Below are 13162 nucleotides of genomic sequence, written 5' to 3'. Positions count from 1 at the left end.
TACAGTCCATATAAAGCAGTCTTTAGGTCTTAGTTTGACCCTCCACTCCAGCATATTAAAAGATAGAGTGTGTGTTTCTCAGAGCTGAAGTGCTTTATATTAGGAATGGACGAAAGTGAATGAAATTGGCAGAAATGCTTTGCTGAAACAGAGACATAGTCATTTCCTTACCAAATTTTATACTGTTAGTTTGTGTTCTCCTGACATCTCTGGCCTTGGGTCAGAAGGAAAGCTGATTAAAAATTTTAAAAAAAAATCATTATTTGAAGTAAAATTATTTCTTTTTTTTTTTTTTTTTGCCATATGAGGAATTTCAAATACTAACTTTTGACACACCATTTTACAGAACATATTGTCTGATAAAAGAAATTTTCCCAATTTCTTGTACATCTCTCCCAAATATTTTTCTCCTGTAAAGCTCTTTTGTTTTTTCTGCTTAAGGCACTAAGCAACACTGATTACAAACAAGTTGGTTGTAAAAACATCAGTAGTGTACACTTATTTTCCTTTCTGCAGTTTTCCTCTTTGAAACTTTTCAAACCTCCTCCATCTTCTTCTAGTTTTCTGAACAGTAAAGGTTGTTTCACTTTTCATTTCTCTCTCCTTTATCCTTTCTAAAATAAAAAAAAAATACTGAACTCCTGCTGTAGAAATAGTAAATTATAAATAAAAAAATGGAAAAAGGGACACTAGCACACCAACAACAAGAAAAAACCCTCAAGAACCTTTACACAGAATTCATTATATTGTTTTCAGTACCAAAAAGAATAAGGCGAAAACCTTAATGTGTTTTCTTTTTTTTTGTCAAATCTATTGCTTTTCCAAGACTAATTGTAAAGCTGACGGTCTTCCTTATTGACTCTTATCACATTGCTAGAGATATATTTCTCTTCAGTACATATTTTAGAACTGTCCCGTTACAAGTTCAGTTATTTCTTCTTGTCGAGCTAAAAAAAAAAAAGTCTTCAGCTAACGAAGCAAGTAATTTTTTGGTGGAATGACACTAGAGGTTCAATCAGACAAATGAGGACTAGCTTTCTCCTAGCCAAAATGGAGCCCAGAAATGATGTAATGAAATACATAAATAATAGAATAAAAGTCTTGAGTAGAGATCAGGGTTGACTCATGCAGTCGTAAAAAAAGTAAAAGAAAATGCAAAGGTATCACCTCCATTTCAGATAATTATTTCCAGTGAAAATCCTTCCTCTTCAGCTTTGGATCCCATCTAAAATTGTTTTTTAATGCTGAAAGAGTTTGTTTTGACCTTTTTTTTAAGACCCTGAGGTTTTTTTAAAGGGAGAGAAAGGAGTCTGGAAACTTACACAAGGTATTTAAATTCTAACCAATATTCCAGAAAGATTATCTAAAGCAATAGTTATTTTACCAACATTACTAAAATGGTTCATGGGGTTTTTTTAAGAACATGATATTAATTCTTAACCTTTTTAGGATTTTTTTTTCAATCCCAGGAGAATTCTGCGAGGTGCAAATTGGTAACTGTGGTTCCAATTCATGTGAAAATGGAGGAACGTGTGTTGACTATGAAGATCACTTTAAGTGCACTTGCCCTGTAGGTGAGTCATCGGAAATTTATTGTATTTTCTAAACAGAACAAAGAACATGTCATCCAAGTATTTAAGTTTAAGAAATAGCAACATAAAAATAGCAATATATCTCAATGTATACAATGAACATTTTTATGAAGAATCCCACTTTTTCACTTTGTTTAGGAAATAAAACTGCCAAATTACTCTAGTAGAGTGGTGTTAACTGCTAACACCCTGAACAGACATAATGTCAATATTCTGAATGAACTGTGATTAAACATTCTTTTTGTGGTGCAGGTTTTGAAGGTGAAAGATGTGAACTGGATATTGACGCCTGCCTATTCTACAATATAAGCTGTGCCCCAGGAGCACTGTGTGTGGATAAATCTCATGGATTTAATTACACATGTTTATCACCATGTATTGGAAGTACAGAGGTAGGATAAAGTGATATATTCCCCCTCAGTGTTTTTGGGAAATCAAACAAGTTATTCTAAGAGCAGTGAGCTGTCGAAGCCTCATTTCCTATGGGTTTCCTAGATAAAGTACTCCTTCTTGACGTATCCTCATGCTAACCTTCCTCTTTCTTGTGTAACACGCACATCCAAAAGTGCGTGATGTGACTAGTCTGGCCATTGTCTGACCAACCCTGTAACTTCTGAGCTCTGCCCTTCTTGTTCTTTATAGGTTTACTCACCCATGTCTCTGTCTGTCCCCTACTTGCTGCTGTTATGTTGTGAAACTTGTAGGAACTTAAGGCGGAATTTCCTTGAAATGTTTGATGTGTGTAAAAGATACTAGAGAGAAGGGTGATGGCATGTCAGTGCACAGAAGGAATGACAAAAGCTTCATTTCCATTAAAAACAAAAATAAAGACCATTATCAACAACAAAAAAAGCTAAAGCAAGACTAACTAGGCTGCATTGAGAGCTGATAATGCAGCTAGAGAAAAAAATCAATCTTCTTGCAAGTTACTCTTAGATGCTCACAGAATATAGTAATGAGTTTGATTTTTGTACATTCAAAGTATTCTAGAAATATTTAAGTTAGATACAGGCAATTCTTAGGCCAGAATAGCATCCATTGTGTACCCAGATGTCTTTAAGAAATGCATTTGCTGTATCCTTCTCACTTCTTTTTAGTGATCTTTTCAGTTAAATTATTGGTTCGGGTAGGATTGATTCACATCAGGGTGGACTACCTAACTTGAGTTCCTGAGTTTTCAATACAGGATAAAGTAAAATACTGTTGCGCTTTTTTATGATGATAGATATTTTAAAAGCTATGTACACAATGCTCTATAGCCCTTTCAAACAGCTACTCAAACACGATAACCAGTGTTTCAAAGGCTTAATCTATTCTTTTATTGAAATATATTCACCATTAAAATATACTATGCAGAGCAGGCAATGTGTTTACAAAGAAGCAATCAACATTTATGTCACCTTGAAGTCCATGGGTACACACTCACCAATGAATATGAAATGTAACACTGACATACTCACTGGCTCAAAGTTTTACATTTAAATTGTTCAGCATCTGGTAAATTTTAACATTTTTATGATTTAAAGTGTCATACTGAGTGCAAATTTATTGTACATGGCATAACACCATAATGATGCAATAATCATTATGGCTAGTTAAGGATGGAAAGTGATGGTGTGCCAAGGATGCTGATGGGAGCTACTAAAACATTTTACTGTAATATTTGCTTAAAAGCCCTCAGACATATTTAATTTATTCATACAAACATTTCATAGACCATCATAAATGTCATGTGAGAAAAAAATTTAATAATATATATATATGTATCTATATACACTCACTGTATAAGACATTTAATTTGGGCATAATGTGAATAATTAGTAGATTTTCTAATGGGAAAGGGGATAGAAACTAAAATAAAGGAGTGATATATTTGGGGTTTACTTGTTTTCTTAGCATACAGATCATTAAATAATATCACTTGCTTATTGGAAAAAATAAGGTCTTATTCAAACAAATGAATATTTGAATACCTTTTGAAGTAGTATAAGTAATAATTTGAAATTAAAGGTTTATATTATTCAGTAAATTATATAATTCAGCATTTAATTCTTTATTTATTCTTTATGGCTGGAAAGTAAGTAAGTATTTTTGCATTCTTTCATTTCTATTCCATTTCCAAAGGTACCTTACTTATGCTGAACTGCTTTACGTCTGTGTATGCAGCACAATAGACTGAAAAGAATGCTAATATTTTTAATAATTTCTTAATAAACAAAAAGTAAATTTAAGTCATTGGGCACTTCTATCTCTATATAAATGTATAATTAAACTAATGTCGTTTTGGTTTCGTTTTTTTTTTTCTTTCCCAGCACACCACTTTAAACATTAAGGTTGTTTTTAATATTATTTTATTTATAATTTATTTGAAAACAAATATAATAAAAGAAATGTGAATGCATTAAAACAGGGAATATCTTCCTTTAAATTTCTGACTTGCACCCAGTTCCATTCAGTATTTTCCTTCTGAATGGTGGACTAGATTACACATGATAAAACTGAATCTGACACCACCTTGGAGAAATGATCTGGAAAAGTAGGATGGAATAAAGTGCGTACATTTGCAAAGGACAAGTGACACTGTGAACTTCAGGAGTGTTATTTGAAATTAATCTCCCAAATAAGAAATTCAATGACTCTTCAATTACTGGTGGTAGTAGACATCTCAGGTAGGCTTTTAGGTGCTGGACAATATAGCCGTCTGTAGAAACATATTTTCTATACGGTTCTCTACAAAGTTCACTTCTTAGAAACTGCTTTAACAATACTACTCTTACAGAATGGAAAAATAACGCTTAATTGTAAGGAGCCAGAGTAGCAAAATTCAATAAAAGGAAACAGAGTGGAACTGAGTCTGCATGAATTAGGAGAACTAACTCATATTCTGGAGACCAACAAAGGCAACAGGTTCTGCTTATAGGCAATCTAAAGACTTTAAGCATTTGCCCCACAAGGAATAATTCAATAGCATATATAATGTAGGTAAAAGTTAAATGTACAAGCAGTTCAACTAAGCGGAGTGCTTCTTTCATATTCATCATACTTTTCCATTTTTTATTTTCATAATTTCTTTGGGACTTTTCAGCAAATATTTCTTGAAATTCTGATATTTTTGTTTTGACGAGGGATTTGTTGTTTTTTTTCATTTAAGAAAAATTTTTTGTCTATGTACTTACTTAATGTACCACTAGTCCAGGAAAGAGCATAGGGAAGATTAACTAAAATTACACTTTTGGAAAATTTTGAATATCCAGGTAAAATTCATTTTGTAGTAACAAAGCCTGAAGATTGTAGTAAAATGATATGCCTGGGAAAATAAATATATGTATGTGTGTGTCTATATGCATGTATACATACATGTAAAAAGTACAGTTTTATTCAAACTACAGAGAATTCAAGGAAAAGTAGGATGAAAAAAGCGTTAGGAAATAATGATTGCACTGAGCTATATCCTTCTAGCTGAGAGCCTTTTCTTGAGCATGGACAACAGATGATACGTAGAGAAGAGACACCCATATAGTAGGGTTACTTCTGTCAATAGCTGCCAAATGAAGAAAGGAGAAGAATAAAATATAATCATCTAGGGACTAATTATCTTTCCTTGCTGTAAAAACATTGCCTGCTTGGTACTAGGAAATGATTCTTACGTTTTTATCAAGACTACATAATATGGCAGATTTGTTTTAAAGCACTTGCTGTAGAAAGAAGTGTGAAGATCAGACTGACCAGAAGAGTCCTTGTTTATAGTCTGTTAAATGATAAGATTTGTGTTTAATCTTAACTCTGGGGAAGATTTACTTTGGGAATTAACAAACAAATCTTTGCAGTAACTTGAAAAAACCACAATGCAGGTTTGAAGTTTAGAAAAACACAATGTAGAGGTATTCAGTTTGACTTTAGTAATAGGTTAATAAATGTATTTAGCCTTAATTTCTTATAAAATCCTTAATTATTCTAACTCAGTTTAAACTGATAGGGAATTAATTTTACAGCAGAGATAAAAATCTATGTGATTGATAGAGAAAAACACTACCTAGGTTTATGCTAAAAATATCTTCCATAGTTTTAATTTTAATTTAAAGCTGCTTTAGATTGTGCTAACGTCTTAAAGGGTAACACCTTTCTTACAGTATAAAGTATCTAAACAGCATAAGAATATAATGAATATAATATTGTGGCAATATTGAAATATAACTTTTGTCTTAATTGTCTAAGTTTTTTAGATGGTTTTCTTGAGTATAAGCTTATTTCACCTATTTGAGCTCTAAGAAAATAGTAAGCCTCAGGACAAAGTCCTGCAGAAATGTTTAAATAAAAAAGTAAGATGACATATAAAAATAAAAAAAAAGGTAATATTTCCAAAACTATACATGTAGGAGTTTTCTTTGCATCTGTGTTGAGCAGTGCTTTTCTTCAAGAAGTTATCCCACTGAAAAAGGATCCCAAGTTAAGTCTAAAATTCAGTACTGAGAGCAGAGCAAAAAATCTCTTAATTTTAAGGTCAATTTAAAACTTAATCAAAGACAAATTAATATTAGAGGATTTCTGCCAAGAACTGTTATTATTACAAATCTTAATGACATTATAAAGAGATTCAGACTCAATCAAACTGAAGTACTAGTGCATTAGCTCATCTTCTAGACACCATTTTCTTTAGAAACCAATTGATTAGAAGGAGGGATCTTAATTGCTTTGAAATGAAAATGTAGTTACTGGTTTTTACACTGGCAAAATTTTCATCAAAATTAAATGGGATCCTAAAAGTAAAATGAAGAAAGGAGCATTCATTCCAAACTAGAACTTTCTGTAATTTTTGAATACAGGAAATACTATTTTAGTAATATTAGCAAATTAAAGCTAAAAAAAAAAAAAAAAAAAAAGTGCTGTTCCAGTCTAGGATTATTAATTTTTCAGTATCTGCAGGTTGAAAAGAAGGAAGGTTCTGGTCTTCCCAGAGCATAGATGTTATATATATAACATAACATTTTATATACATTTTAAAGATTCAAGGATAGGTTGTGAATCGGAATTATCATTAAAATTAAAAAATCACTCAGACTTTTTTTTCCCTGATAGCCACAAATTCAATTAAATTATACGTAGATTTTAAGCATAGGAACAGTTGTTCCACTCTTTCAATGGAAAAATAACAGGCTGGTTCACTATCATCCCTCCTAATAGAGGCACATTTTAAGGTCAGTTATTCAAACGGCACTGTTAAATTGCATCATAAATGCCTCTTTCCAACTAAACAATGAACTGATATATCGATTTAATGACATTCAGTATTTTAGGTTCTTGGAGATCTGTCGTTTCTAATATTACAACATAAAAACATTAAATAACCATTTTTATTACCAACTGCTTATTCAGTTAAACTCTGTGGGGAAAAAACCCAACACCTAGAGAAAAGCCTCTTTATGTATTTTTACTTCTCGTCTTCAGTTATGTGCAAGTGGAGGTAGCTGCTTCTATGATGAAGAAAACCAGAGATCTCACTGTGTCTGTGCTCTTGGATGGACAGGACAAACATGCCTGGAGAATATTAACGACTGTGAGGTACACCAGTGCCAACATGGAGCCACATGTGAAGATGGAATTAATAAATACAGGTACTAACATGATGCTTTCCATACAAGCCTTCATAAAGCAGTTTAAGCCGTGTGAAGATATTTTTCCTTTCAATAAGAATTACAAAGGGAGTTGCTATTGCAGTAATATTTTTCTCAGATTCTAAAATGCCATGGATACTAACTTTTGACAAGCATGTGCATTTAATAAGGCTGTGTAGTGTGAAGTATTGCACGGGAAGGCCTCACAAATATTTCTCTTTGGTGGACAAAGAAGTTAAACCAACTATGCAAAATCTCAGATAAACAAATCATCTATTTTAGTAAATGGTAAAAACTTTATGAGCCTGGAGTGTGACATGGAGTGACTTTTCTTATTAAAACTTGAATTATAATTTTCAAGTGAATAGTTGAAATGCTGAGTTATTTGTGGCTTTTTCTTTTTTATGGTATTGACAAAACTGTCAAGTATGTGCATTCCTTAGTGAACTGTAACATGCTGTAGATATTTGAAAATGAGACTATAGAAGTATGGGGAAAAATAAATGGAAAAGGATTTCTTCAATAAGCAGAGTTCAGCTGTTTTTATCAGACTTGAATTATTTCTTTTTCCTCTGCAAAAAAAACCAGAATAACTAAAATCTCTCCATAATGTCTGTGAATGTATTTTGAAAGGCTTTGATTTTATGCTGGACTTAGAAGCACTGTAATTAATATGCTTTGTTTTTTCTATTCAGAATAGGTTGTGATAGTGGACAAAATTAAAATAAAAGTAATTAAAGATTTTTTCCACTCCACCTCTGTTTTTATAGGATCTTCTGTAATAGTAGCTGAAATCCCCAGATAAGCACACAAATACAGATAAGTACATGATTCTCAATAGACCAGAGTTAAAAGGAATTTTTGCCACAGTCCTTATAAAGTATACATCCTTCCTTCCTGCCAGCCCGCAATCAACTCCCATATCAAATTACTAGACCATACTCTGACATTTTATTTGACTGATAAATCTGTGGTTTTTCTGTCTGTATCAGGATGAGAATTCTGACGGAAGAACAAAGCCATGTTTACCTTACAAAATCCACTAGTATTCACTGAGAAATGAGTAGGTCTGAAGACTTCTGGTAAAACAAGAACTTTTCCATTTAGCTTGTTAATCCAGACTCAGGCTACAGACAGAAAACACTTAATTCTTACGTTTTCAGTCTTTGAAAGAGAAATTAAGTTGACATATCGGTCTATTTAAGGAACAAGAAAACATACCATTAAGTTCCCAATCCTAGATGTGTTGTGGACAGCTTTGTTATCAGAGAACCTGACCCAACAGAAACACAAGTGGTTATTTTGCAAAGCCAACATGCGGAGTGTTTACTGTGTGATTCCTGCTCTATTGACAGAGGATTGTTGCTTTTTAATGGCAGTGAAGCATTTTTTAAGAGATTTGAACTATTCCTTCCTTAAAATTAATGGTGTTTCCCAAGAGTTATTTGTTGTCAGCACGTGAAACAATTATCATTTCCCCTTTCCAATACAAAATTAAAACCAAAAGAATGGGAGTGGAAATGCTGAACGTAACTACTGTAGTTAGCCAACTTTTTCAAAAGACTTTTGCAATTTGCATTTCTATCCTAAAATAGGTATCATTTTTGATAAGGCAGTTATCAAGAGCTGTATTTGATGCAAATTAGTTTCAGGAAGACAGAAGAAAACTGTCTGCAGGATATATGGAGAATTAGATGTGTAAGTGTCACTAACAACCCTACTGAGATCCATTTTTAAAGCTATTACGGTCATTCAAAACATCACTTACCTTTATCTTCTCCACTTACTAAGTAAGCCAAAATGTTACTTGTTAGGTTTTTTATCTATAGAAAATTAGTGTTTTATCTAGACTTTTCTCCTAGTTAAGAAATCTTCTAAAATAGTTATTAAACTTTGGTCATAATGTATTGTTCCAGTGGTGGCTTGTTATAGTAATGCTAAGACCAGGAAAGCATGGAAAGTATCCAGCTTAGCTTCAAGAACATCCCCCGCTTTTAAGCTCTCACATTCTGCAGGCTGTCAGGTTTTTCCAGATTGGAAATAAGCACTCAACTCTATGTAATTTTTCCAACGTTCTGTCTCCTTACTACATCAAATTATGCTTTTCCTCCCATTTTGAAATAACAGCTCCAGACAGTAGTGTCACACATGTTTATTCAATATACACAGAGAATTTCCTTTGAGTTCAGGATGGGAAATTATTCTGGGTGAAGGAGGGGGGACTTTAAAACTGTGACTAGCATAACGCTCAGTAAGGCTACGTAAGAGCAACATAATCGCAACAGTAAGTCTTACTCCTTTGGTTTAGTGAGCCTTCTCTTGCAACTCAAGTGGTCTCAATCACACTGAGACAAAGCTTCTTATTAATTCAAATGATTTATTGCACTTCCAGCTGAGTCTGTGCTGTTTGAGATATCATAACATAAGTTAATCAGCATGTATTTAAAGTGGTAACTTCTCCAAAGCGTTACTGCTCCTACCACTGGGTTGATGGTGTAACTGTCTATATGATGAATCCGGCAGATACCATGCAATAGACCAATTGCATCCACATGCCAAAAGACTCTCTTGACCTTTGGTCACATATACCTGGGAGAAAAAACAGAGAAGATTCATTACCTCAGTAAACAGACAGTGTTGCTACATAAAGTATTTGAATTTTCCTTTCAAAAGAACCTGTATTGTTTCATTATGTTCTCTGTAGGAGAAGACATAGAGAAGAACTGATTTAACATGGCTTAATGAGAAGCATTTAATGAATAATTAAAGTGAAAGAGCTCTTCAAGGAGTTGATCCTCCTGTTTTGAAATCCAAGGGGGGGGTTCATTGCTCTGATTTTTTCCACCCTTGTAAATTTATTTCTTGGCAGCTTTACATTTCAGACAACTCAGTTCCTAACTGAAATAAGTCCTAATAGATATTTTACTGTGGTCTATTTAGTGAAGGGGAGCAACAGAGGGAAAAGACAGAATTTAAAATTCAGTGTAGTTTCCATTACCTGTCCTGTTTCTCCAGTCCAGTCCGTTCAGATAAGTTCTACACTTATCATCATAGCCTCAGGAAAGCCCAGCAAGAAGGACTGAGAACTATTAGATTAAGACACTTGAAGAAGCTGTATTGTAGGATTTACTACTGTTTGAAAGGTCATGATAAACTAATATGTTTTACAAAATGTATTTTAGTCTACAGTTATAGCTCTGAGGTCAGCATTTCATGAGTTTTTATGCAGGAAAACTTCCCATTAAGAAGTTAGATTTGGTGTACAGTAAAGCTTGAATTGCCAGCTCATTTTTCAGTATTCAGTATATAAATTCAAGCGTGTATAATTTAATCTTGTAAAGCCTTACCTAGTGACACATTGTTAAATAAAATGCTTTACAATATGATACACTTCTTTGCATGATGGCAGTAAGGTTATGAAAAGTAAACATAATTTAGATAACTTTTGAGTATCACAAAATTTAAAGCTTCTATTACTTTATTCATCCTTGACTTTTTCCATTTTCTGTCAGCTAGATAAATTAAGCTGTTTGATTAAATTATTTTTTTATGTCTAATTTCCATTTTCAAGTTTGTTCATCCTATACCACATATGAAATTTGACTGCAGGACCTAGTTGGCAGTGCCGTATAAAGTTAGTACTATGATATACACAGTTTTCTGTAGCAATAATAGGCTTCTTCCACTAGAGAAAGAGGAAAAATACTTTTCCTCGTTTTGCTACAACTCCAGAAGGTAGGTGAATATATGTCGCAATTTCTTAGGGAATATCTCTGTAATAAGTTATACAACAGCTTTTCTGCAGAGAATACAGATGCTTACAAAAAGCCAAAGTGAAACTAAATAACCTGTTAGTCCATTTATGAATGTGCGTGCAGTTCATATTTCAACTAGAAAACAAAATAATTAATACTGAGTAAATGCAGTTAATCTGCTTGGACTACTATAACAATTAAAAAAACCAACCCAACCACATATATTAAAAAACAAAGTAGAGAGATATTGGAAAGTCTTTGCAAATGCCAAGCTTCAGTGCTCCTGTGTGCCTTCTGTCCCAACATAGAAAATAACTGGGTCATCTCCTAGCACAGATCAGCATAACCACAGCTTCAGTCCAGCCTTTGGCTTTTTTCAGTCCTTTTAAAGATTCATCTGCTGTACGTGGTTATTTACTCAATGGCACAAGCCATACTACACGTCTTTAGTGCAGGCAGTCTGTGGTGACACTGTGACAGCTGCCCTGTCTGGACTAACAAGTACCTACTTGCTTACCTGCACGCCTGCTGTTACAGACCTTTGGTGATAAAAAGTTGTATCCTACTGCACGTCGGTGGGAACACACTGCAGCTATGCCAGAGCCACCTGCATTTGAGTTACACGTTCCTTCTTAGACTAAATTCCATGCCCGACTTACCTGCATCTCCATTTAACATTTATTTCACAGACATATTAAATTATTTTGCAACGTTAACTAGATTTAGGCAGTAGAGTAGCAACGTACAGTCATCCAGATGATATGGGATGGAGCAAAGCAATCCTCAATGGGGTAACTGTGGCTTGTGTTTGGTATCCAGTACTAAAATCCATGTTTGTAGCAAAAGCATTGAGGTGATGGTTTCCCCTCCTAGGATCTGTTACACTGGAAGTCTTGCTGTGGACAAAAGAAGATATATGTGAAGCTAAGAAATTATTGTTATTCTCATTGATGCTAATACCAAACTTGGTCGTATTTACCTTTTCTTTGGTGCCATGCTCACCCTTTCAACGTTCACCCCGTTCACAAGGTTGACGTTTCAGTCTTCCTTCAGAAAGTAGTTGGGGGGTGTCATTAGCATCTCCTGGGCTTTGCTGGGAGGTGTCCCCCCCCTCCCCAGCGGGGCCACCCCCCAAGCTGAAGCTGGAGCAGGGCAGGCAGGGGTTAAACCAGTGACACCCAGCTCAGGCCATGGGGAAGCTGAGCCCTGAGCTGCCTGGGCAGCGCACGGCTGGGGCGTCCCTCTGCTGAGGCCAAAAACCACGTTTCCTGAGCTAGAGATTCACTCAGAAATAGAAATTCTGGTATCGTGTATATCTGTATACAAATTCTTTTTGAATTTAGCATAGAGAAGCATTGCAGCTTTGCAGTAAATGAAAACTGCAAATCAATCCATGATTCAAAGCTTTTGATATCATGTTCAGTATTTTAATGCTGCTGAAGTATTAATGCAAGGTCATATTCATTAAAATCTAATGTGGTGATGGTATTTTTCCTAGTATGAGCGTAAAAGACTTAATAACTTAGAGATCATCGGTCTTGATGTTGTTTCTAAGACAGACAGGAAAAGATATTTGAAGTTCAGCTATGTCAGTGTTATACCACCACAGCGTTATAACAAAATTGTGTTCAAGACCCATTTCATAGATTGACTTGGAGATGAAATGACAACATCTTTTAAACATCTTATACCATTTAAAATCATATAAACATGTTAAAGCTACAAATAAATGCCGTCAAATGCTGATATCCAAGGCCCACAGAACTGCACTTACACTATTATACATTAAGTTTAAGAAATATGCACAGTGCAATCCATATCTGCTTTGTACATAGTACTGTTGAATATATAATGCATCAATGTAAGTGGTAACTACTATAAGTTAATGCTGTTAATTAACAAAAAATGCACTAAACTTAAAGATTTGACTAGTCTAGACTTTTACTGCATAAAAATGGCCCATTTTTATTGAAAAATAGACACATTATAGAGCACAGTTTTTAAATAAAGACTATTACTTACTCATTTAAATATAACATAGCCTTCCTTTGGAGATTTTCCATATATGATGTTATGTACTAAAGTTATATGTAAACATGTCATTAGAATTTGATGTAGATTATTATAAATTACGTTTATAAGGCATGTATTGAACTTCTAGATCCTATCACCTCTAAACCTCAGCTTGGATTATGAACAATAA

At 33.9% G+C, this 13162-nt stretch overlaps 1 protein-coding gene across 1 annotated transcript in view; it reads left to right on the top strand.

Annotated features, from left to right (window-relative positions):
* The window catches only part of EYS (eyes shut homolog), a 940845-nt gene that overhangs the window by 202653 nt on the left and 725030 nt on the right, over window positions 1-13162 (top strand). Inside the window, exons 8-10 of the mRNA XM_049818234.1 lie at window positions 1470-1574; window positions 1845-1984; window positions 7038-7204. Of these exons, the coding sequence (XP_049674191.1) occupies window positions 1470-1574; window positions 1845-1984; window positions 7038-7204 (412 nt within the window). The remainder of the gene's footprint in view (window positions 1-1469; window positions 1575-1844; window positions 1985-7037; window positions 7205-13162) is intronic.

Source organism: Accipiter gentilis, chromosome 15 (genome assembly GCF_929443795.1).
Source record: "Accipiter gentilis chromosome 15, bAccGen1.1, whole genome shotgun sequence".
NCBI classification, from domain to species: Eukaryota; Metazoa; Chordata; class Aves; order Accipitriformes; family Accipitridae; genus Astur; species Astur gentilis.
The sequence above is the reverse complement of the archived record's forward strand: the minus strand, read 5'-3'. Positions and strand labels throughout refer to the sequence as shown.